At 45.5% G+C, this 26,829-nt stretch overlaps 1 protein-coding gene across 1 annotated transcript in view; it reads right to left on the bottom strand.

Moving 5' to 3' along the window:
- The window catches only part of LOC141167072 (uncharacterized), a 169,053-nt gene that overhangs the window by 69,105 nt on the left and 73,119 nt on the right, over positions 1-26,829 (bottom strand). Inside the window, exon 2 of the mRNA XM_073654412.1 lies at positions 455-14,899. Coding sequence (XP_073510513.1) covers positions 455-14,899 — 14,445 coding nt within the window. The remainder of the gene's footprint in view (positions 1-454; positions 14,900-26,829) is intronic.

The following is a 26,829-nucleotide window of genomic DNA, read 5'->3' as shown; positions in this document are numbered from 1 at the left end:
CTGGGAAAGGAAAAATAAGACTGCAGAGAACCGTACAGGAGGATGGGGAGACAGCTGTGCCTTGAGAATTAATTTTTTTTTAACCAGTTGCCATGATCTCTATGGTTTAGCAAAATTGGGCCGCAGCTGAACACTATTTTTCTGCATTCATGATGAGCTAATTGCAAAAAATCCATATTCCGGAGCATATGAATTCTTAGAAAATTCCAGGAAAACTCAATTGTACAAGAATAAATTGTCTCACCTCTAATGCAGCCATATATATGAATCACAGAACATGTAAAACATAGGTGGTCCTGGTTACTCTTGGTTATTATGCCATTGTAATGAACATGAATACCCCTCAATGTCATCATATGCCCTGTGAGGGCATATGTAAAGAGGTTGCCTTGGTGAGACAAACATTATTACAATAAGGTCCTTCAATCCTTAAAAATATCAACATTTTACTTACTTATTGTAGGTACATTTGGTTTTGCTGTAAATTTGGTTGTAGTTGAAATTGAAATCCTGGTTGTAGTTATGGCTACAGTGGAGGGTAAAATGGTGGTTAGTGGTACTGAGATTGAGAGTTTTGAAGACTCAAGAATTGTTGTGCTTGGAGGCTCTGAAGACAGAGACTGTGTCTTGGTCAAATATGAAGACGGTTTAGATATAATTGATGATGCGGAGGATGAGGATGATGTTTTTTCAGACTCGGAAGGTAATTTTGATGTAGATAAAGTTTCTCCAGAACCTCTTGTTGTCATCAGTGGCTTGATTGTACAATTTTCTCCAGATCCAACAGTTGTTTTTTCTGTAGGTGTCATTGTGACTGTGGAAGACTGAGATTCCACAGTGTTCACTTTTGATGATTCTGCAGAAGAAGTTAGGGTTGAGCCTTCAGCTCCTGTAGACGTTGTGACATACAGTGTTGATAAGTCTACAGGTGTGTGGAAATTTGTTGTTATTTTTGTTGCATTTACATTTACTGAAGATGCTAATTGAATGGTAGAACTTTTCCCAGAAATACCAAGAGTCGTAACCAGAGATGTAGATCTTTTTCCAGTAGAAGCATAACTTACACCTTCGGTAGGACCAATGTCGTTGGTGACAACAGAAGTGTGACTTATTGTCACTTTTCCTGGTGAAGAGACACTTACTTCTGGCATTGTCACTGTTTGATAAGTTAATTTGGAATCTTCAGATACCCCTGATGTGACAAATCCAGTATTGATAGGTGGTGTGGTCCCAGGTTGTGGAGGACTATCAGGTGTGGTGTGAAAGTCAGGTGTTGCAGTGAAATCAGTAGTTAGCAATGTTGTTGTTTCCATGTCTCCCGATCCTTCAATTGTTGTGGATTTTTCTGTTATTGCTATTGCTGTTGTGTCAGTGACTCCTGAAAATTCAGGTGTAGTTTCAGAAATTAATTGTGTTGTGATTATGTTATTAGTTGATGGAGACGTAACCTCTATGCCTTCAGAGCCTTCAGATGAAGTTGGAACATCACTTACTGATGTTGGTGTTGACTTAATGACTCCAGAATTTATTGGTATTGTAGTTGGTGTTGTTTTAGTGGCATCTTCGGAACCTTCAGGCGTTGTGTATGTTTCAGGCAGCCCAGATGAAACTGTTTCTACACTTACAGAAACTTCTCCTGTTGTAAAAATATCAGTAAATGTAGAAATTTCAGGCACAGCAGTTTGACATGCTTCCGGATCTCCAGAACATTCAAGTGTTGTAATAATTTCAGTTACAGACGTTGATGTTTTTTCAATGTCTCCAGTTGCCTCAGATAAAGTGGACTTTTTAGGTAAAGAATTTGGAGTTGTTTCAGTGTTGGCAGACCCATCTGGGATTGCAGATATTTCAGGTATATTTGTGCGTGTTGTTTCTATTTCTCCGGATCTCTCAGGTGTTGTACAGATTTCAGGTAAATTACTTGGAGTTATTTCAGTATATTCAGATCCTGCACTTGTTAAAATCTCAGTCACAGATGTGGGAGATGTTTCAATGTCTCCAGATCTTTTGGGTGTGGTTGGTGTCACTATGTCCCCAGACCCTTCAAGTGCTGTGGATAATTCAGGCAAATCAGTTGGAGTTGTTTCAGTGACTTCAGATCCTTTGGGTGTCGTGGATTTTTCAGGCACATCAGTTGGAGATGTTTCAGTGCCCGCAGATCCATATGGTGTCGTTGGTGTCTCTATGTCTCCAGAACCCTCGAGTGTAGTGGATATTTCGGGCACATCAGTTGCAGTAGTTTTAGTGTCTCCAGATCCATCGGGTGTGGTTGGTGTTTCTATGTCTCCAGACCCTTCTAGTGTTGTGGAAATTTCAGGCAAATCAGTTGGAGCTGGTTCAGCATCTGGAGACCATTTGGGTAGGGTTGGTGTTTCTATGTCTCCAGACCCTTCGAGTGTTGTGGATTTTTCAGGCACATAAGTTGGAGTTGTTTCAGTGCCTCCAGATCCTTCGGGTGTGGTTGATGTTTCTATGTCTCCTGACCCCTCTAAAGTTGTGGATATTACAGGCACGTCAGTTGGAGTTGTTTCAGTGTCTCCAGATCCTTCTGGTGTGGTTGGTACTTCTATGTCACCGGACCCCTCGGGTGTTGTGGATATTACAGGCATGTCAGTTGGAGTTGTTTCAGTGACTTCAGATCCTTTGGGTGTCGTGGATTTTTCAGGCACATAAGTTGGAGATGTTTCAGTGTCCCCAAATCCATATGGTGTCGTTGGTGTCTCTATGTCTCCAGACCCCTCGAGTGAAGTGGATATTTCGAGCTCATCAGTTGCAGTAGTTTTAGTGTCTCCAGATCCATCTGGTGTGGTTGGTGTTTCTATGTCTCCAGACCCTTCTAGTGTTGTGGATATTTCAGGCAAATCAGTTGGAGCTGGTTCAGCATCTGGAGACCCTTTGGGTAGGGTTGGTGTTTCTATGTCTCCAGACCCTTCGAGTGTTGTGGATTTTTCAGGCACATAGGTTGGAGTTGTTTCAGTGCCTCCAGATCCTTTGGGTGTGGTTGATGTTTCTATGTCTCCAAACCCTTCTAGTGTTGTGGATATTACAGGCACATCAGATGGAGTTGATTCAGAGTCTCCAGATCCTTCTGGTGTGGTCCGTGTCTCTATGTCTCCAGACCCCTCGAGTGTTGTGGATATTTTGGGTGCATCAGTTGGAGTTGTTAAAGTGTCTCCAGATCCTTCGGGTGTTTTCGATGTTTCTCCAGACCCCTCGATTGTAGTGGATGTCAATGGCATGTCAGTTGGACTTGTTTTAGTGTCTCCAGATCCTTCTAGTGTGGTTGTTGCTTCTATGTCTCCGGACCCTTCGAGTGTTGTGGATATTACAGGCACATCAGTTGGAGGTGTTTCAGTTTTTACAGATCCTTCCGGTGTTGTTGGTGTTTCTATGTCTCCGGACCCCTCGTGTGTTGTTAATATTTCAGGCACATCAGTTGGAGTTGTTCCAGTATCTACAGATCCTTCCGGTGTGATTGGTGTTTCTATGTCTCCTGACCCCTCTAAAGTTGTGGATATTACAGGCACGTCAGTTGGAGTTGTTTCAGTGTCTCCAGATCCTTCTGGTGTTGTTGGTACTTCTATGTCACCGGACCCCTCGAGTGTTGTGGATATTACAGGCAAGTCAGATGGAGTTGTTTCAGAGTCTCCATATCCTTCTGGTGTTGTTCGTACTACTATGTCACCAGACCCCTCGAGTGTTGTGGATATTACAGGCAAGTCAGATGGAGTTGTTTCAGAGTCTCCAGATCCTTCTGGTGTTGTTGGTGTTTCTATGTCTCCGGACCCCTCGAGTGTTGTCGATATTACAGGCACATCAGTTGGAGCTGTTCCAGTATCTACAGATCCTTCTGGTGTGATTGGTGTTTCTATTTCTCCAGACCCTTCTAGTGTTGTGGATATTTCAGGCACATCAGTTGGAGTTGTTTCAGTGTCTCCAGATCCTTCGGATGTGGTTGGTGTTTCTATGTTTCCTGACCCCTCAAAAGTTGTGGATATTACAGGCAAGTCATTTGGAGTTGTTTCAGTGTCTCCAGATGCTTCTGGTGTGGTTGGTGTTTCTATGTCTCCAGAACCCTCAAGTGTTGTGGATATTATAGGCACGTCAGTTGCAGTTGTTTCAGTGTCTCCAGATCCTTCTGGTGTGGTTTGTATTTCTATGTCTCCTGACCCCTCGAGAGTTGTGGATATTTTGGGTGCATCAGTTGGAGTTGTTTCAGGGTCTCCAGATCCTTCGGGTATTTTCGATGTTTCTATGTCTCCGGATCCCTCGATTGTAGTGGACATCAATGGCACGTCAGTTGGAGTTGTTTTAGTGTCTCCAGATCCTGCTAGTGTGGTTGTTGCTTCTATGTCTCCGGAACCCTCGAGTGTTGTAGATAATACAGGCACATCATTTGGAGTTGTTTCAGTGTCTACAGATACTTCTGGTGTTGTTGATGTTTCTATGTCTCCGGACACATTGAGTGTTGTTGATATTTCAGACACATTAGTTGGAGTTGTTCCAGTATCTACAGATCCTTCCGGTGTGATTGGTGTTTCTATTTCTCCAGACCCTTCTAGTGTTGTGGATATTTCAGGCACTTCAGTTGGAGTTGATTCATTGTCTACAAATCCTTTGGATGTGGTTGGTGTTTCTATGTCTCCTGACCCCTCATTTGTTGTGGATATTACAGGCAAGTCAGTTGGAGTGGTTTCAGTGTCTCCAGATCGTTCTGGTGTGGTTGGTGCTTCTATGTCTCCAGACCACTCGAGAGTTGTGGATATTTTGTGTGCATCAGTCGGAGTTGTTTCAGTGTCTCCAGATCCTTCGGGTGTTTTCGATGTTTCTATGTCTCCGGACTGCTCGGTTGTAGTGGATATCAATGGCACATCAGTTGGAGTTGCTTCAGTGCCTCCAGATCCTTCGGGTGTGGTTGGTGTTTCTATTTCTCCGGACCCCTCGCGTGTTGTGGAAATTACAGGCAAGGTAGTTGGAGTTGTTTCAGTGTCTCCAGATCCTTCAGGTGTGGTTGGTGTTTCTATTTCTCCGGACCCCTCGAGTGTTGTGGATATTACAGGCACATCAGTGGGAGTTCTTACAGTGTTTACAGATACTTCTGGTGTGATTGTTGTTTCTATTTCTCCAGACCCTTCTAGTGTTGTGGATATTTCAGGCACATCAGTTGGAGTTGTTTCCGTGTCTACAGATCCTTCAGATGTGGTTGGTGTTTCTATGTTTCCTGACCCTTCGAAAGTTGTAGATATTGCAGGCAAGTCAGTTGGAGTTGCTTCAGTGTCTCCAGATCCTTCTGGTGTGGTTGGTGCATCTATGTCTCCGGAACCCTTGAGTGTTGTGGATATTTTGGGTGAATCAGTTGGAGTTGTTTCAGTGTCTCCAGATCCTTCCGGTGTTTTCGATGTTTCTATGTCTCCAGACCCCTCGATTGTAGTGGATATCAATGGCACGTCAGTGGGAGTTGTTTTAGTGTCTCCAGATCCTTCTGGTGTGGCTGTTACTTCTATGTCTCCGGACCCCTCGAGTGTTGTGGATATTACAGGTACATCATTTGGAGTTGTTTCAGTGTTTACAGATACTTCGGGTGTTGTTGTTATTTCTTTGTCTTCGGACCCATTGAGTGTTGTTGATATTTCAGACACATTAGTTGGAGTTGCTCCAGTATGTACAGATCCTTCCGGTGTAGTTGGTGCTTCTATGTCTCCAGACCCCTTGAGTGTTGTGGATATTACAGGCACGTCAGGTGGAGTTTTTTCAGTGTCTGCAGATCCTTCTGGTTTGGTTGGTGCTTCTGTGTCTCCAGACCCCTCGAGAGTTGTGGATATTTTGGGTGCATCAGTTGGAGTTGTTTCAGTGTCTCCAGATTCTTCGGGTGTTTTCGATGTTTCTAAGTCTCCAGACCACTCGATTGTAGTGGATATCAATGGCACATCATTTGGAGCTGTTTCAGTGTCTCCTGATCCTTCGGATGTGGTTGGTACTTCTATGTCACCGGACCCCTCAAGTGTTGTGGATATTACCGGCATGTTAGTTGGAGTTGTTTCAGTGGCTCCAGATCCTTCGGATGTGGTTGGTGTTTCTATTTCTCCTGACCCCTCATTTGTTGTGGATATTACAGGCACGTCAGGTGGAGTTTTTTCAGTGTCTGCAGATCCTTCTGGTTTGGTTGGTGCTTCTGTGTCTCCAGACCCCTCGAGAGTTGTGGATATTTTGGGTGCATCAGTTGGAGTTGTTTCAGTGTCTCCAGATTCTTCGGGTGTTTTCGATGTTTCTAAGTCTCCGGACCACTCGATTGTAGTGGATATCAATGGCACATCATTTGGAGTTGTTTCAGTGTCTCCTGATCCTTCGGATGTGGTTGGTACTTCTATGTCACCGGACCCCTCGAGTGTTGTGGATATTTTAGGCATGTTAGTTGGAGTTGTTTCTGTGTCTCCAGATCCTTCGGGTGTGGTTGGTGTTTCCATGTCTGCAGACCCCACGAGTGTTGTGGATATTTTGGGTACATCCGTTGGAGATGTTTCAGTGTCTCCAGATCCTTCTGGTGTGGTTGGTGTTTCTATTTCTCCAGACCCTTCTAGTGTAGTGGATTTTTCAGGAACATCAGTTGGAGTTGTTTCAGTGTTTCCAGATCCTTCTGCTGTGGTTGATACATCTATGTTACCGGACCCTTCGAGTGATGTGGATACTACAGGCACATCAGTTGGAGTTGCTTCAGTGTCTCCAGATTCTTCGGGTGTAGTTGGTGTTTCCATGTCTCCGGACACCTTGACTGTTGTGGATATTATAGCCACGTTAGTTGGAGTTGTTTCAGTTTCTCCAGATCCTTCGGATGTGGTTGGTGTTTCCATTTCTCCTGACCCCTCAATTGTTGTGGATATTACAGTCACGTCAGTTGGAGTTGTTTCAGTGTCCCCAGATCCTCCTGGTGTGGTTGGTACTTCTATGTCACCGGACCCTTCGATTGTTGTGGATATTACATCAGTTGGAGTTGTTTCAGTGTCTCCAGATCCTTCGGGTGTAGTTGGTGTTCCTGTGTCTCCGGACCCCTCGAGTGTTGTGGATGTTACAGACACGTCAGTTGGAGTTGTTTCAGTGTCTCCAGATTCTTCTGGTGTGGTTGGTGTTTCTAAGTCTCCGGACCCCTCGAGTGTTGTGGATATTATAGGCACGTCAGTCGGAGTTGTTTCTGTGTCTCCAGATCCTTCGGGTGTGGTTGGTGTTTCTACCTCTCCAGACCCTTCTAGTGTAGTGGATTTTTCAGGAACATCAGTTGGAGTTGTTTCAGTGTCTCCAGATCCTACGGATGTGGTTGGTGTTTCTATTTCTCCGGACCCCTCATTTGTTGTGGATATTACTGGTACGTCAGCTGTAGTTGTTTCAGTGTCTCCAGATCCTTCTGGTGTGGTTGGTGTTTCTAAGTCTCCGGACCCCTCGAGTGTTGTGGATATTATAGACACGTTAGTTGGAGTTGTTTCTGTGTCTCCAGATCCTTCGGGTGTGGTTGGTGTTTCTATGTCTGCAGACCCCTCGTGTGTTGTGGATATTTTGGGTACATCAGTTGGAGATGTTTCAGTGTCTCCAGATCCTTCTGGTGTGGTTGGTGTTTCTATTTCTCCAGACCCTTCTAGTATAGTGGATTTTTCAGGAACATCAGTTGGAGTTGTTTCAGTGTTTCCAGATCCTTCAGGTGTAGTTGGTAAATCTATGTCACCGGACCCTTCGAGTACTGTGGATATTACAGGCACATCAGTAGGAGTTGTTTCAGTGTCTCCAGATCCTTTGGGTGTAGTTGGTATTTCCATGTCTCCGGACACCTTGACTGTTGTGGATATTACAGGCACGTTAGTTGGAGTTGTTTCAGTTTCTCCAGATCCTTCGGATGTGGTTGGTGTTTCTATTTCTCCTGACCCCTCAATTGTTGTGGATGGGACAGTCACATCAGTTGGAGTTGTTTTAGTGTCCCCAGATCCTTCTGGTGTGGTTGGTACTTCTATGCCACCGGACCCTTCGAGTGTTGTGGGTATTACAGGCACATCAGTTTGAGTTGTTTCAGTGTCTCCAGATCCTTCGGGTGTAGTTGATGTTCCTGTGTCTCCAGACCCCTCGAGTGTTGTGGAAGTTACAGACACGTCAGTTGGAGTTGTCTCTGTGTCTCCAGATCCTTCGGGTGTGGTTGGTGTTTCCATGTCTCCAGGCCCCTCGATTGTTGTGGATATTTTGGGAACATCAGTTTGAGATGTTTCAGTGTCTCCAGATCCTTCAGGTGTGGTTGGTGTTTCTATCTCTCCAGACCCTTCTAGTGTAGTGGATTTTTCAGTAACATCAGTTGGAGTTGTTTCAGTGTTTCCAGATCCTTCGGGTGTAGTTGGTGTTTCTATCTCTCCACATCTCTCAATAGTTGTGGATATTACAGGCACATCAGTTGGAGTTGTTTCAGTGTCTCCAGATCCTTCGGGTGTAGTTGGTGTTTCCATGTCTCCGGATCCCTTGACTGTTGTGGATATTAGAGGCACGTTAGTTGGAGTTGTTTCAGTTTCTCCAGATCCTTCAGGTATCGTTGGTGTTTCTAAATCTCCTGAATCCTCAATTGTTGTGGATATTACAGCCACGTCAGTTGGAGTTGTTTCAGTGTCTCCAGATCCTTCTGGTGTGGTTGGTACATCTATGTCACCGGACCCTTTGAGTGTTGTGGATATTGCAGGCACATCAGTTGGAGTTGTTTCAGTTTCTCCAGATCCTTCGGGTGCAGTTGGTGTTTCCATGTCTCCGGATCCCTCGACTGTTGTGGATATTACAAGCACGTTAGTTGGAGTTGTTTCAGTTTCTCCAGATCCTTCAGGTATGGTTGGTGTTTCAAAATCTCCTGACCCCTCAATTGTTGTGGATATTACAGTCACGTCAGTTGGAGTTGTTTCAGTGTCTCCAGATCCTTCTGGTGTGGTTGATACTTCTATTTCACCAGACCCTTTGAGTGTTGTGGATGTTACAGACACGTCAGTTGGAGTTGTTTCAGTGTCTCCAGATCCTTCTGGTGTGGTTGGTGTTTCCATGTCTCCAGGCCCCTCGAGTGTTGTGGATATTTGGGGTACATCAGTTTGAGATGTTTCAGTGTCTCCAGATCCTTCGGGTGTGGTTGGTGTTTCTCTCTCTCCAGAACCTTCTAGTGCAGTGGATTTTTCAGGAACATCAGTTGGAGTTGTTTCAGTGTTTCCTGATCCTTCAGGTGTAGTTGGTGTTTCTATTTCTCCAGATCCTTCAATAGTTGTGAATATTACAGGCACGTCAGTTGGAGTTGTTTCAGTGTCTCCAGATCCTTCTGGTGTGGTTGGTACATCTATGTCACTGGACCCTTTGACTGTTGTGGATATTGCAGGCACTTTAGTTGGAATTGTTTCAGTTTCTCCAAATCCTTCGAGTGTAGTTGGTGCTTCCATGTCTCCGGACCCCTTGACTGTTGTGGATATTACAGGCACGTTAGTTGGAGTTGTTTCAGTTTCTCCAGATCCTTCAGGTATGGTTGGTGTTTCTAAATCTCCTGACCCCTCAATTGCTGTGGATATTACAGGCACATCAGTTTGAGTTGTTTCAGTGTCTCCAGATCCTTCGGGTGTAGTTGGTATTCCTGTATCTCCGGACCCCTCGAGTGTTGTGGATGTTACAGACACGTCAGTTGGAGTTGTTTCAGTGTCTCCAGATCCTTCAGATGTGGTTGGTGTTTCTATTTCTCCTGACCCCTCAATTGTTGTGGATATTACAGTCACGTCAGTTGGAGTTGTTTCAGTGTCCCCAGATCCTTCTGGTGTGGTTGGTACTTCTATGTCACTGGACCCTTCGAGTGTTGTGGATATTACCGGCATGTCAGCTGGAATTGTTTCAGTGTCTCCACATCCTTCGGATGTGGTTGGTGTATCTATTTCTCCTGACTCCTCATTTGTTGTGGATATTACTGGTTCGTCAGTAGGAGTTGTTTCAATGTCTTCAGATCCTTCTGGTGTGGTTGGTATCTCTATTTCTCCTGACCCCTCAATTTTTGTGGATATTACAGTCACGTCAGTTGGAGTTGTTTCAGTGTCTCCAGATCCTTCGGTTGTGGTTGGTTCTTCTATGTCACCGGACCCTTCGAGTGCTGTGGATATTACAGGCATGTCAGTTGGAGTTGTTTCAGTGTCTCCAGATCCTTCTGGTGTGGTTGGTGTTTCTAATTCTCCTGACCCCTCAATTGTTGTGAATATTATAGGCACATCGGTTGGAGTTGTTTCAGTGTCTCCAGATCCTTCGGTTGTGGTTGGTTCTTCTATGTCACCGGACCCTTCGAGTGCTGTGGATATTACAGGCATGTCAGTTGGAGTTGTTTCAGTGTCTCCAAATCCTTCTGGTGTGGTTGGTGTTTCTAATTCTCCTGACCCCTCAATTGTTGTGAATATTACAGGCACATCGGTTGGAGTTGTTTCAGTGTCTCCAGTTCCTTCTGGTGTGGTTGATAATTCTATGTCTCCGGACCCTTCAAGTGTTGTAGGTATTACAGGCAGATGAGTTGGAGTTGTTTCAGTGTCCCGAGATCCTTCAGGTATAGTTGGTGTTTCTATGTCTCCGGACCCCTCAAGTGTTGTGCATATTATAGTCACGTCAGTTGGAGTTGTTTCAGTGTCTCCTGATCCTTCTGGTGTGGTTGGTGTTTCGATGTCTCCGGACCCCTTGAGTGTTGTGGATATTATAGGCACGTCAGTTTGAGCTGTTTCAGTGTCTCCAGATCCTTCTGGTGTGGTTTGTGTTTCTATGTCTCCTGACCCCTCGAGAGTTGTGGATATTTTGGGTGCATCAGTTGGAGATGTTTCAGTGTCTCCAGATCCTTCGGGTGTGGTTGGTGTTTCTATTTCTCCAGACCATTCTAGTGTAGTGTATTTTTCAGGAACATCAGTTGGAGTTGTTTCAGTGTCTCCAGATTCTTCTGGTGTGGTTGGTACATCTATGTCTCCCGACCCTTCGAGTGTTGTGGATATTAAAGGCACGTTAGTTGGAGTTGTTTCAGTGTCTCCAGATCCTTCGGGTGTAATTGGTGTTCCTGTGTCTCCGGACCCCTCAAGTGTTGTGGATGTTACAGAAACGTCAGTTGGAGCTGTTTTAGTGTCTCCAGGTCCTTTGGATGTGGTTGGTGTTTCTATTTCTCCTGACCCCTCAATTGTTGTGGATATTACAGTCACGTCAATTGGAGTTGTTTCAGTGTCCCCAGAGCCTTCTGGTGTGGTTGGTACTTCTACGTCACCGGACCCTTCGAGTTTTGTGGATATTACAGGCACATCAGTTGGAGTTGTTTCAGTGTCTCCAGATCTTTCGGGTATAGTTGGCGTTTCTATGTCTCCGGACGCCTTAAGTGTTGTGGATATTACTGGCTTGTCAGTTGGAGTTGTTTCAGTGTCTCCAGATCCTTCGGATGTGGTTGTGGTTTCTATTTCTCCTGACCCCTCATTTGTTGTGGATATTTGAGGCACGTCAGTTGGAGTTGTTTCAGTGTTTTCAGATCCTTCGTGTGTAGTTGGTGTTTCTATTTCTCCAGATCCCTCAATAGTTGTGGATATTACAGGCACATCAGTTGGAGTTGTTTCAGTGTCTCCAGATCCTTCTGGTGTGGTTGGTGTATCTAAGTCTCCGGACCACTCGAGTGTTGTGGATATTATAGGCACGTCAGTTGGAGTTGTTTCTGTGTCTCCAGATCCTTCTGGTGTGGTTGGTTCATCTCTGTCACCGGACCCTTCGAGTGCTGTGGATATTACAGGCATGTCAGTTGGAATTGTTTCAGTGTCTCCAGATCCTTCTGGTGTGGTTGGTGTTTCTAATTCTCCCGACCCCTCAATTGTGGATATTACAGTCATATCAGTTGGAGTTGTTTCAGTGTCTCCAGTTCCTTCTGGTGTGGTTGATAATTCTATGTCCCCGGACCCTTCAAGTGTTGTAGATATTGCAGGCACATCACTTTTTGTTGTTTCTGTGTCTCCAGATCCTTCGGATGTGGTTGGTGTTTCTATCTCTCCTGACCCCTCAATTGTTGTGGATATTACAGTCACATCAGTTGGAGTTGTTTCAGTGTCTCCAGATCCTTCTGGTGTGGTTGGTACTTCTATGTCACCGGACCCTTCGAGTGTTGTGGATATTACAGGCACATCAGTTGAAGTTGTTTCAGTGTCTCCAGATCCTTCAGGTATAGTTGGTGCTTCTATGTCTCCGGACCCCTCGAGTGTTGTGGATATTACCGGTATGTCAGTTGGAGATATTTCAGTGTCTCCAGATCCTTCGGGTGCGGTTGGTGTTTCTATCTCTCCAGATCCTTCTAGTGTAGTGGATTTTTCAGGAACATCAGTTGGAGTTGTTTTAGTGTTTCCAGAACCTTCGGGTTTAGTTGGTGTTTCTATTTCTCCAGATCCCTCAATAGTTGTGGATATTACAGGCACGTCAGTTGGAGTTGTTTCAGTATCTCCAGATCCTTCTGGTGTGGTTGGTACATGTATGTCACCGGACCCTTCGAGTGTTTTGGATATTATAGGCACATCAGTTGGACTTGTTTCAGTGTCTCCAGATCCTTCGGGTGTAGTTGGTATTTCTATGTCTCCAGGCCCCTTGAGTGTTGTTGATATTACAGGCACGCTATTTGGAGTTGTTTCAGTTTCTCCAGATCCTTCAGGTATGGTTGGTGTTTCTAAATCTCCTGACCCCTCAATTGTTGTGAATATTACAGGCACGTCAGTTGGAGTTGTTTCAGTGTCTCCAGATCTTTCTGGTATAGTTGGTGTTCCTGTGTCTCCGGACCCCTCGAGTGTTGTGGATGTTACAGACACGCCAGTTGGAGTTGTTTCAGTGTCCCCAGATTCATCTGGTGTGGTTGGTACTTCTATGTCACCGGACCCTTCGAGTGTTGTGGATATTACAGGCACATCAGTTGGAGTTGTTTCAGTTTCTCCAGATCCTTCAGGTGTGGTTGGTCTTTCTAAATCTCCTGACCCCTCAATTGTTGTGAACATTACAGGCAAGTCAGTTTGAGTTGTTTCAGTGTCTCCAGATCCTTCTGGTGTGGTTGATACTTCTATGTCACCGGACCCCTCGAGTTTTGTGGATGCTACAGACACGCCAGTTGGAGTTGTTTCAGTGTCTCCACATCCTTCTGGTGTGGTTGGTTCTTCTATGTCTCCGGACCCTTCGAGTGCTGTGGATATTACCGGCATGTTAGTTGGAGTTGTTTCAATGTCTCCATATCCTTCGGATGTGGTTGGTGCCTCTATTTCTCCTGACCCCTCAATTGTTGTGGATATTACAGGTGCGTCAGTAGGAGTTGTTTCAGTGTCTCCAGATCCTTCTGGTGTGGTTGGTGCCTCTATTTCTCCTGACCCCTCAATTGTTGTGGATATTACAGGTACGTCAGTAGGAGTTGTCTCCGTGTCTCCCGATCCTTCTGGTGTGGTTGGTTCTTCTATGTCACCGGACCCTTCGAGTGCTGTGGATATTACAGGCATGTCAGTTGGAGTTGTTTCATTGTCTCCAGATCCTTCTGGTGTGGTTTGTGTTTCTATGTCTCCTGACCCCTCGAGAGTTGTGGATATTTTGGGTGCATCAGTTGGAGTTGTTTCAGTGTCTCCAGATGCTTCTGGTGTGGTTGGCATTTCTAATTCTCCTGACCCCTCACGTGTTGTGGATGTTATAGGCAAGTTAGTTGGTGTTGTTTCAGTGTCTCCTGATCCTTCTGGTGTGGATGTTGCTTCTATGTCTCCGGACCCCTCAAGTGTTGTGGATATTTCAGGCACGTCAGTTGGAGGTGTTTCAGTGTTTACAGATCCTTCAGGTTTTGTTGGTGTTTCTATGTCTCCGGACTCCTCGAGTGTTGTGGATATTTCAGGCACATCAGTTGGAGTTATTTCAGTGTCTCCAAAACCTTCAGATGTGGTTGGTGTTTCTATTTCTCCTGACCCCTCAATTGTTGTGGATATTACAGGCACGTCAGTTGGAGTTGTTTCAGAGTCTCCAGATCCTTCTGGTGTAGTTTGTACTTCTATGTCACGGGACCCTTCAAGTGTTGTGGATATTACAGGCACATAAGTTGGACTTGTTTTAGTGTCTCCAAATCCTTCGGGTGTAGTTGGTGTTTCTATGTCTCCGGACCCCTCGAATGTTGTTGGTATTACAGGCACATCAGTTGAAGTTATTTCAGTGTCTCCAGATCCTTCTGGTGTGGTTGGTGCTTCTATGTCTCCGGGCCCCTCAAGTGTTGTGGATATTACAGGCACATCAGTTGGTTTTATTTCATTGTCTCCTGATCCTTCGGGTGTGGTTGGTGTTTCTATGTCTCCAGATTTTTCTAGAGTTGTAAATATTTTAGGCACATCAGTTGAATTTGTTTCAGTGTCTCCAGATCCTTTTGTATTTGATGGTGTTTCTATGTCTCCATACCCCTCGAGTGTTGTGGATAATGTGGGTACATTATTTGGAGCTGTTTCAGTGCCTCCAGATCTGTCGGGTGTGGATTTTATTTTTTCTTCTCCAGACCCTTCAAAAATTTTGGACCTTCCAACCACATATAAATAAGCAAAGAGAAGATTTTTGTATGAATTTATATTTTCTTGTCCTTGATTTTTTCCTTCCTTCAACAGTGTTTTATTTTTGCTTGATATTGTAATATTATTATTTTCTACATACGGTGCTTGGTTGCCTTCAGTACTTTCTTCAGTACTTATATCAATGCTTGCAATTATGTATTCCTTTTCCAGGTCTGAATTAAATTCTTGGACATTTCTTTGATTTACATCTATAATCTCCAAATATCTTTTATGTTTTTTTCCTTCATTCTTTCTCAGTGTATTAAAGTCAGATTGCTCTGGTGGTTGACCTATCCATCTGTGATGACTCCATTCAGCAACTAATAAAATAAAAAAATGTTATCTTCAAAATTGGAAATAAATATTTTTAACCTTTATTTCAGATAACCAAACAGTAAATATAGTTAATAAATATGTGATTTAAGAAAATAATTATTATTATGGTTTATGCCTTTGTCCACATTCATAAGCATACTTAATGAGTAATGAATAGTGTTGAGCGAGCACTAAAATGCTCGAGTGCTAGAAGCTCGGGCCGAGCTCACCGTGATACTTAGGTGCTCGACCCGAGCAACGAGCCCAATGTCTATGGGAGACCAGAGCACTTTTGCGGTGGCACCTATGGCAGTCTGTAGAAAGCCTAAAAAGTGCCCAAAACCATAGTGACAGTGTTCAAATGACATGGGGACAGCATGGGGATTGCCCCAGGAAGCATTTCTGACCCCCAGGTCACTGCTGTCAACAACGTGGTCAGAGATATTAAGCCAATTTTACGGGCTCACAATAAAACGTTCAAAAACGAAACTGAAACGGTTTTCCTGTGAAATATGTTAAGGAACTTCCTTTCCAGAGTAAAGACTTGTGTGTAAGGTAAAATAAATAACCAAAAACAAAAATACTCCTCCACACCTTGGGCTATGTTCACAAGTAGCATTTTTATGCGTTTTTGCACTTTTGTATTGCTTTCAACCGTGACAAATGCATTCACCGGGAAATGTCATTTTAACATTTTACAACCTTATCTGGCCATGTGCTGTGTGACACATGCATACAGTGCTGAAAAGACATGGGAACAGCATGGGGAAGACCCCTGGAAGCATCTCTGACACCCAAGTCACTGCCTAAAAGTGTGCCCATCAGAAGTGATCCTTGCCGCATCAGAAGATGCAGACTTGCAACTATCCCCATGCAAGTCCTTGTCCCAGGGCAGTGTTCAATTGTATCTCCCCCATTCCTTGCAATGCAAGCGCAAGTATGCAGCCTGCCACCCACCCATCTCCAGGCTGCAATACCATACTACTTGCTTGCTTGCACTTCAAATTGAGCCTTTTAGGCATGTGGAGGCGGAATCTGGCCACCACGTCATGGCTGCGTAGGCAGCTTGGTATCCATACTCAGTCCCCAGCCGCCCGGCGGCCGAGTGTGTCCACGCTTGGTCCCGAGCCGCCCCGCGGCCGGGTGCCCACACACAGTCCCCAGCCGCCTGGGGCGGCCGGGTGTCCATAAATGGTCCCCAGCCGCCCCTATTTGTCCCAATGCGACTTATACACAAGCGCGCATACCAAAACATTAACTGTGCCCTCCTCAATGCATTTAGTGGGAAGGACAGCCTAACCACAAACACGTGGACAAGTGAATGTGGCCAGGATGGTCCATCTCACTGACACCTTCACGCTGGGTTAACATTGTGGTAGCCTGGACACAGTTGGACACTGGGATGCAACACGTCCTCCAGACATAGAGGATTGCAGGTCCTGGGTCAATCAGGCTTCAACACAAAGTTCAGAAGGTAGACAGCAGCAGTGGTCGGCCTCCTACACAACGAGTAAATTATTCATGATCATGAGGCCATCCGTCTCCTTAGCTTTCTGTTCCATGGAATGCAAGCGCATGTATGTAGTAGCGGCTAGGCCTGAGGTGGTCAGCATTTTGGCGCATATCCTACCTCCTCCGAGGAATGCTGGATGTTTTCCTGCTACTATCCCAGTTCTATGACTCCCGTTAAAACAAAGCTTCAGGTGATGAATGATGGATGAGGTGGTGGCAAAGGAGAAAGAGCAGGAGGAACAGGGACCATTCACATCAATATCAGGCCAGTCAACCACACATGTCTTGTAGGATATGTTTCTGTACCAAAAGGAGCGGTTCGGCTACACAGTGATAGGGCATACCAAATGACTACCAAAAATTTCGAGGCACTCCAATGCCCCTTGGAAGTGACATGGAGGTCAGAGGGCCTTAACTAAACTATTTTTTCCATTTATAGCAACTGGGTCTCCTGTACACTGTTGGCTTAAGCAGAGAATGGAAGGCTTTCCAAAAATTATGAGGAACTGCAATGCCCCTTGAAACAGACGTGGATTACAGCGTACTAAAAACCTTCTACCCATTATTGGGGAGTGGGTCTCCCTTAGTTTTTCGCCTATGCATTGAAAAGCAAATGCTGACTAAAATTAGGAGGAAATGCAATGCCCGTTGGAAGAGTCGTGGAGGTTAGAGGAATTAAAAACAACATTTCAATGCCCCTTGGAAGAGCTGTGGAGTTCAGAGTGGTTTACCAAGACGGTTTTAATGCCCCTTGGAAGTGACGTGGAAGTCACAGTAGCTTAACAAGACGGTTTTAATGCCCCTTGGAAGAGCTGTGGAGGTTACAGTGGAATAAAAAGACAATATCAATGCCCCGTGGAAGAGATGTGGAGGTCACAGTAGATTAACAAGACAATATCAATGACCATTGGAAGAGACGTGGAGGTCCCAGTGGAATAAAAAGACAACATCAATGCCCCTTGGAAGAGATGTGGAGGTCCCAGTGGAATAAAAAGACAATATCAATGACCCTTGGAAGAGACGTGGAGGTCACAGTAGCTTAACAAGACGATTTTAATGCCCCTTACAAGAGCCATGCAGTACAGCATATTAAAAATATAATTCCCATTATTGGGGAGTGGGTCCCCCATAGTCTTTGCCTATGCCTTCCAAGCAAAAGCTGCCACAAATTAGGATGGAGGAACTTGCAATGCCCCTTTCAAGAGTCATGCAGTACAGCATATTAAAAACATTATTCCCATAATTGGGGAGTGGGTCTCCCATAGTCTTTGCCTATGCCTTCCAAGCAAAAGCTGCCAAAAATCAGGACGGAGGAACTTGCAATGCTGGCAACGCGGACCACGGTCACCCTGGTAGTATTGTGGTGGTCGAGGCTGAGGATAAGGAAAAGAGCAAAAAACAGCCGAAATGAGGAAACGTATACCCATGTGTGGGTGTGAAGCGGTGGATGGGAATACACCTCCCGAAATAACACAGTGGATTTGATTTTATGTTACTCTGCTGTCATTTAGTGGTGATGAGAAGTCTGGCCCAATCCAGCCCTTGTTCATTTTGACAAGGGTCAGCTTGTCAGCATTGTCAGTTGAAAGGCGAGTGCGCTTATCAGTTATAATTCCCCCAGTGGCACTAAAAACACGCTCCGATAACACACTAGTGGCAGTGCAGGCCAGGACCTACAAGGCGTACAGAGCGAGTTCATTCCAAGTGTCCAGCTTGGATACCCAATAATTAAAAGGCACAGAGGAATCACAGAGGATGCTAGTACGGTCGGCAAGGTACTCCCTCACCATCTTTTGAAACTTTCCACTCCTTGTGAGAATACCCCGCGCCTCAGGGCCTTTAAGCTGGGCGGGTCTCAGAAAACTGTTCCAGAACGTTGACAGTGTTCCCCTGCCTCTGCTGGATTGGAATTGTGTCTCTCTCGCCTGTACACCTTGGTTGGGCAACGAACTCTGACCTCTGCCGCTAGCGTGTTCAGATGGGAATTTTTTTAACAGTTCTGCAGCAAAGGCCTTCTGGTACTGCCCCATTTTTGTAGACCTCTCCACCTCAGGAATAAGAGAGTGAAAGTTCTCCTTGTAGCGGGGGTCTAAAAGCGACCCCAACCAGTAATGACTGTCACCCAACATTTTGACAATGCAAGGGTCACGGTTAAGGCAGCGTAACATAAAGTCAACCATGCGTGCCAGACTGGTAACGGGCAAGACTTAGGGGTCCTCACCAAGATGACGACTGACCATGCTCTCCTCCTCCTCCTCCCCCCTGTCCTCAGGCCACCCACGCTGAACCAACGGTATGACAGTTGTACAGGTAGTACCATCTACAGCGCATGATTCCAGCTCCTGTTTTTCCTCCTCCTCCTCCTCCTCTTCCTCATTGTCCCCCAATGCACGCTGGGATGAGATGAGGGTGGGCTATGTGTAATCACCCGCTACGGCTTCTTGATCCATCTCATCATACTCTGACTGCAATGCCTCCTCTTTAATTCTCTGCAGAGAGCGTAGCAAAAGACAGACAAGTGGGATGCTGACGCTAATGATGGCGTCATCGCCACTCACCATCTTGGTGGACTCCTCAAAGTTTGTCAAGATAGTACATATATCAGACATCCAGGTCCACTCCTGAGGTCTTATATGTGGAGTCTGACCTGAATATCGACGGCCTTGTTGCAGCTGGTACTCCACAACTGCTCTCTTCTGCTCACAAATCCTTTGCAATATGTGGAGGGTAGAGTTCCAATGTGTGGGGACATCACACACCAGTCAGTGTGCCGGAAGCTGCAAACGCTGCTGCAACACAGCAAGGGCAGCAGAGGCTGTAGCCGACTTCCGAAAATGAGCTGACAGGCAGCGTACTTTGATGAGCAGATCTGGCAACTCGGGGTGCGATGTAAGAAACCGCTGAACCACGAGGTTAAGCACATGAGCCAGGCATGGTACGTGTGTGATCTCGCCTTGCCTCAGAGCCGCCACCAGGTTACGGCCATTGTCACACACGACCATGCCTGGATGTAGGTTCAGCGGTCTCAGCCACAAATCTGCCTGCTCTTTCACAGATGTCCGCAACTCACAAGCAGTGTGAGGTTTATCACCTAAGCTTTTGAGTTTCAGCACAGCCTGTTGCCGCATGGCTGAGGCAGTACCGCAGTGCTTTCAACTTGTAACTAATGTGGTGATATCTGAGATGGAGGCTGAACATGAGGAGGAGGAGGATGATGCGCAGGAGCTGTACACTGTGGGGGCAACGCTGACTGAAATAGGGCCCGCAATCCTCGGTGTGGGGAGGATGTGTTCCGTCCCAAGGTCCGAGTGGGTCCCGGCTTCCACTATGTTTACCCAGTGTGCCGTCAGGGAGATGTACCGTCCATTGCCACAAGCACTTGTCTAAGTGTCCGTTGTTAGGTGGACTCTACCAGTAACTGCGTTGTTGAGGGCACAGCAAATGTTTTGGGACTCGTGCTTGTGTAGTGTGGGGATGGCACACCGGGCAAAATAGTGTCGGCTGGGGACCGAGTACCGAGGGTCGGCCACCGCCATAAGGTTGCGGAAGGATTCTGTCTCCACCAGCCTAAAAGGCAGCATTTCCAACACAAGCAGTCATGAAATGTGCAAATTTAGGACTGTGGCCTGTGGGGCGTTGGCTGCGAATTTGCGCTTTTGTTCAAAGGTCTGGGATATGGATAATTGAACGCTGCGGTGGGACGTGGATGTGGACGTTGATGCTGTTTCTTGAGAAATTGCTATAACAAGTGAAGACTGAGAGAAGTGGGCATCTTTGCATGCAGTATGGACAGGGGATTGCTTTGCACGCACAATAGGGGGTTCTCTTACATGCACAGCAGCGGAGGAAGCAGTGGTGACGCCCGCTGACACTGGTCGTGGACCCTGGGGTTCGCCCCACAAAGTTGGGTGCTTTGCTGACATGTGACTGATCATGCTGGTGGTGGTCAGGCTGGTTGTTTTGTCACCCCTGGGGTTATCATCAGAGTCTTTAAAAAAATTCCAGACTCTGGAAGACCTACCGGTTGTACTGGCAACATCCCTCGTGTTGGTGTTACGGGGAACGGTTGCCCGCCTTCTGTCTGCGGCCACCACACTGCTTCTTTCTGCCTGTTGGTGAATTCTGCCTCCCTCCCCCTGTGTGCTGCTGGCCTCGCTCTGCGTGTCCTCCTGCCACTTTGGGTCAGTTACTAGATCATCCACCACCTCCTCCTCTTCCACTTCCGCACCACGATCCTCCTCCTCACTTCATGGCAATTGTGTCTCGTCATCGTCCACCTCTTGTGACAAATGGCCAGCGTCACCTTCCTGTGGCCGTGGCTGTTCAAATATTTGGCCATCGCTACATGGGATCTCCTCTTCCACCACTTCAAGCGGAGCAGGCGAGGGGCCCAAATATGGAAATGGACCAGTGAACAGCTCATCAGAATGTCCAACTGTGGGATCAGTTGCTGTCTGATGACACTCGGCATGGTGGGAGGAAGGAGCATCAGGGTGAGGAGGAGTATGCGGTCGAGACTCACGGCTACTAAGACTTGACCGTGTGGAAGACATTCCGGAGGTAGTGGTGCCCAGGTGACTGGAAGTATTATCTGCTATCCAATTAATAACCTGTTCACACTGATCAGTTCGCAATAGTGGTGTTGTTCTGTGCTTCCCTAGTAATTCGGTCAAGAAGTGGGAGCGAGAAGATGTGGCTGTTGGTTGTGGCACATTTTCACCTTGGCCACGGCCCTGTCCTCTGCACGCACCATCACCAGAATGTCCAGTTCCACGTCCCTTGCCACACACCTTGCCCATTGTAAATGAAGTAAAATAGCTTACACTCGCACTATCAATGGGAAAAGGGTAATAAAAAGGAGATTAGATCCGTGGAAGAGGAAAACCACAGTTCTATTTCTCTGGCCTACACCAGAATCTTTTAAACAGATATATTTGTTTCTGAACAGTCAGTGAGACACTCAAACTGTTTTTTTTATGTAAAAAAGGCAAAAAGGTGGATAACACCCAGATTTGAACCTTGGAAGAGGAAAACCACAGTTCTAATTTCCTGGTGTTTACCAGACTTTTTTAAATAGATATAGTTGTGTCTGAATAGTCAGCGAGACACTCAAGCTGTTTTTTTTTTATGGAAAAAAGGCAAAAAAGTGGATAATACAGAGATTTGAACCGTGGAACTGCAAAACCACAGTTCTAGTTATCTGGCCGAAACAAGTATCTTTTAAGCAGATATATTTGTTTCTGAACACTCACAGATACACTCAATTTTTTTTTTTGGGAGGGGGAAAATTCCAAAAGGTTAATAAGACGGGTATTTGTAGAGTCTGACTGAGGAAAAAAAAAAAGATGATTTAGATGAAAAAAAAGGATTTTTCCTGGCCCTTGAGACCTGGGGCTAAGTCTAGCAATTTGAGCAGCAACAGCACACAGGACTGTAATGCAGTGTTTGTTGGTATAACCACTGCGTCTCCTATACAGCCTGCCTGCCTGCCTGATATCTAGGATGGATATTAGTCCTCAGAAGGACTGTTTGTTTGATTTTGCAGACTTTAGAGACACTACACTAAGTATTTCGCAGTATACTGTAAATATCTCCCTAGCTCAGCAGCACTTTCCCTACACTGTCTGATCCGGAGCGACTGTGTCCAAGATGGCGGCGCCCAGTTTTAAATACTCGAGGTGACGCTGTGCGGCCAGCCAATCACTGTAATGCCCACAACCAACATGGCTGCGGCATTACAGTGACTGGCAGGCAATCCCGGCATGTTCATTGGCTCTGTAAAGAGCGCCAAACATGCAGGGCGGAGACCCGAGCTCCCGCCCGAGTAACCTGGAAATGCTCGGTGCTCGCCGAACATCCCGGGTAGTGAGATGCTCGGGCGAGTACCGAGCAGTGTCGAGCATGCTCGCTCAACACTAGTAATGATGAAATTGTTTTTCCATATAATTTACGACTCTTTATTGTGCAAACTGGTATAGTGATTAGAGATGAGCGTTGTTCTACTCGAACTGTTCGCCAATCTCAAATTCGAGCTGTTTTGGGCGGTGTTCGAGCCGTTCGGCGAACACGAACAATTTGAGAAAAATTCGGCTGTTCGAGGTTATGTTCGATAACTGTTCGTGCACCAAAATCATAACTGGATTTTTTCTCAGTAATGATGAAAATTAATGTTAATACGCAGTTTGAGTGTACAGCGGGGTGGGGGGAGGGGCAGGGGATGGATCTCTGCAGGAACAATGAAGATCTCCATTTTTTTTTCTCTTTCCCGCATTTGCAGTGGGGAGGTGCAATCTGTCAGCCTATCAGCAGCGCACACACGGAGCGAAGTGCTTTTTTTCACACAAGCAAGGGCATGTGTCATTGGCAGTGTATGTCACATGTCCTTGCCCTATAAGACCAAGCCATTTTCCCCGTCGCCATCATTTTCTCACTGCTGCAGCTGCGTGTTAGACGGCACCGCTGTTGCTGTGTGCGCTATACCTTGTTAATTTCAAGCCAATTTTCGCACAAATCTACAGATAGCTTGGGAGTAGGGGATAGTTGTGATTGCAGTCCTTTTATGGACTAGAGTTACAGCATTTCCTACGACTTTTATCAGGCAGGTCTGTGCTCTTAAATAGATAGATTGTGGGAGTAAAGACTAATTGTAATTGCAGTCCTTTTCAGGACTAGGTTACATCAGTTCCTATCAGTTTTTGCCAGGCAGGTCTGTGCCAGTGCTGTGCAAGTTTTTTTCACAGCATTTGGCTGAATCTAGCAAAGCTAATCCTTTTTGGCCTATTGCAGAGTGTGTTAGTCAGTGGAGTAGCCTATCTGTGTTGCAAGATATACCACCTGTGTATAGAATACCAATTTTTTTACTGCACCTAGTGAAGTAAAATCTTTTGGGCATAGCATCATTCTATTAGTCCATCTATACTGACCTCCATCAGGTTGCAAATTGAATATAATTTTTTTCTGCATCTAGCTCTGAAAAAATATTGGGCTTCTAGCTGTGTGTGGGACTTGTTGTACTAGTCCATCTATACTGACCTCCATCAGGTTGCAAACTGCATATATTTTTTTCTTCATCTACCTCTGAAAAAATATTGGGCTTCTAGCTGTGTGTGGGACTTGTTCTATTAATCCATCTATACAGACCTCCATCAGGTTGCAAACTGAATATATTTTTTTCTGCATCTACCTCTGAAAAAATATTGGGCTTCTAGCTGTGTGTGGGACTTGTTCTATTAGTCCATCTATACTGACCTCCATAAGGTTGCAAACTGAATATAATTTTTTTCTGCATATACCTCTGAAAAATATTTGGCCTTCTAGCTGTGTGTGGGACTTGTTCTATTAGTCCATCTATACTGACCTCCATAAGGTTGCAAACTGAATATAATTTTTTTCTGCATCTACCTCTGAAAAAATATTTGGCCTTCTAGCTGTGTGTGGGACTTGTTCTATTAGTCCATATATACTGACCTCCATAAGGTTGCAAACTGAATATAATTTTTTTCTGCATCTACCTCTGAAAAAATATTTGGCCTTCTAGCTGTGTGTGGGACTTGTTCTATTAGTCCATCTATACTGACCTCCATAAGGTTGCAAACTGAATATAATTTTTTTCTGCATCTACCTCTGAAAAAATATTTGGCCTTCTAGCTGTGTGTGGGACTTGTTCTATTAGTCCATCTATACTGACCTCCATAAGGTTGCAAACTGAATATAATTTTTTTCTGCATCTACCTCTGAAAAAATATTTGGCCTTCTAGCTGTGTGTGGGACTTGTTCTATTAGTCCATCTATACTGACCTCCATAAGGTTGCAAACTGAATATAATTTTTTTCTGCATCTACCTCTGAAAAAATATTTGGCCTTCTAGCTGTGTGTGGGACTTGTTCTATTAGTCCATCTATACTGACCTCCATAAGGTTGCAAACTGAATATAATTTTTTTCTGCATCTACCTCTGAAAAAATATTTGGCCTTCTAGCTGTGTGTGGGACTTGTTCTATTAGTCCATCTATACTGACCTCCATAAGGTTGCAAACTGAATATAATTTTTTTCTGCATCTACCTCTGAAAAAATATTTAGCCTTCTAGCTGTGTGTGGGACTTGTTCTATTAGTCCATCTATACTGACCTCCATAAGGTTGCAAACTGAATATAATTTTTTCTGCATCTACCTCTGAAAAAATATTTGGCCTTCTAGCTGTGTGTGGGACTTGTTCTATTAGTCCATCTATACTGACCTCCATAAGGTTGCAAACTGAATATAATTTTTTTCTGCATCTACCTCTGAAAAAATATTTGGCCTTCTAGCTGTGTGTGGGACTTGTTCTATTAGTCCATCTATACTGACCTTCATAAGGTTGCAAACTGAATATAATTTTTTTCTGCATCTACCTCTGAAAAAATATTGGGCTTCTAGCTGTGTGTGGGACTTGTTCTATTAATCCATCTATACAGACCTCCATCAGGTTGCAAACTGAATATATTTTTTTCTGCATCTACCTCTGAAAAAATATCGGGCTTCTAGCTGTGTGTGGGACTTGTTGTAATAGTCCATCTATACTGACCTCCATCAGGTTGCAAATTGAATATAATTTTTTTCTGCATCTAACCCAGCCAATAGTTTTGGCCTAATACCACAGTTTGGCCACTCAGCTCTGCTCGGTTCCCATCCATTGTTTTTTTGTGCAAACAACTCCAGAGTTGTGAATTAGTTAACCACCAAAATGAGTGGAAAAAGGCCTGCTGCTGGTGGAAAGGGGAATAGGCGTGTTGGGAAGGGGAAAAAAGGTTGTGTCCGTGGGGTAGGTGTTAAAGCAACAGTAACATCTGCAGAAGAAAGACCATCTTCCAGCCAAACTAAAATGTCTACTTCTTTTAGCGGACAATGTGATAAGATCCCTTTCTTACGGCCACGCCAATCGCTACAAATTCCAGATGAGGCACAAAAACAGCAGGTGCTTCAACGGATATCAAGTGCTCCTTTAAGTGGGCTCTCCTCCACATCAACTTCAACATCACAAATACTCCAGTCCTCAAAGGTGTCACCCCAATCGCACGTGCTTCCTCACAGCTCCCAAATCTCCAGCTGCCCGTCTGAGTATGAGGTAGAACAGATGGTTGAGTCTGCAGAGCTGTTTACTCATACTATAGCCTGGGAATCAGAGGTCGACTCCAGCGCTTCTGTGAATCCAGACGAGGAAATGATCTGCACTGATGCCCAGAATCTTTATGAGTCGGATCCAGGACCAGACGCAGAAGGTTCTGACCATAATGTAGACCCTCATTCCCAAACTGTAACTCCTGTTGGTGGAGACAATGAGGAAGACGATGATAAGACTCAAATACCTGATTGGAGCGAAAACTTTAGTTTTTTGTCAGGGCAGGAACAGGTTGGCTCTGAGGACGATGGGTGTGATAACGCACAGGGTGATGATGATGAGGTTGGAGATCCCACTTACTGTCAACCCACAGTCAGCCAAGAGATGAGGTCAGCAGAGGAGGTGGAGGAAGATGCTAGTGACGACGAGGTCAGGTTGCGCCTTCCTGGACAGAGACGTAATACTGGAAGCACGTCAACAACTGCATCCTCAAACACAACTCTGCCTCTCACCACAAGTCGTGGTGGCTCTTCAGGTCGCATGGGTGCTAAGCCTTGCATAGCCTGGGCATTTTTTCAGATCGATAAAGATGACCCAACTCGTGTTATCTGTAACATTTGTCAGCAAAAGCTAAGTAGAGGCCAAAAAATACATAGTTTGAGTACTTCATGCATGAACCGGCACATGGACATGAAGCATAAGTTGCAGTGGGAAGCTCAGTGTGCTACAATGCGGCCTAGCCGGCCGGGCCAACCACCGTCTGCCATATCTTGTGCATCCGCGGCCTCTTCATCCTCTGTGACTGGGGGGACAGCAGTCACACCTGTTTTGGGGCGCAGACCTGCCACCTCTTTACCCGCAACAGCCAGCGTGATTGGCAGGTCATCATTTTCTTTGGAGGTGGTAACACCAGCTGGTGTTGAGCGCTGTCCGACATCGATAGCACCACCTTTGGATCAAGGCAACCTGACATGTCCGCCTGCATCTTCCTCACAGACTGGCAGTTTGCCGGGGACACCCTTATCAACCCCGTCTAAGCACAATAGCCAGCCCTCGGTCCCTCAGATGTGGACAAGTAAAAGACCATTTCCTCCTAGCCATGAGAAAGCTAAGAGGTTGAATTTCACCATCTGCAAGCTCTTGGCTACAGAAATGCTGCCTTTCCGCCTGGTGGACACAGAGGATTTTCGAGACCATATGTCCGTCGCAGTGCCCCAGTACCAGATGCCCAGTCGGCACTACTTCTCAAAGAAAGGTGTGCCTGCGCTCCACCAGCATGTCGCACACAACATCACCGCTTCTTTGAGAAACTCTGTGTGTGACAGG

The sequence above is a fragment of the Phyllobates terribilis genome, unplaced genomic scaffold (assembly GCF_046119375.1).
Source record: "Phyllobates terribilis strain yellow unplaced genomic scaffold, ASM4611937v1 Scaffold_11__3_contigs__length_659146591, whole genome shotgun sequence".
NCBI lineage: Eukaryota > Metazoa > Chordata > Amphibia > Anura > Dendrobatidae > Phyllobates > Phyllobates terribilis.
The sequence above is the reverse complement of the archived record's forward strand: the minus strand, read 5'-3'. Positions and strand labels throughout refer to the sequence as shown.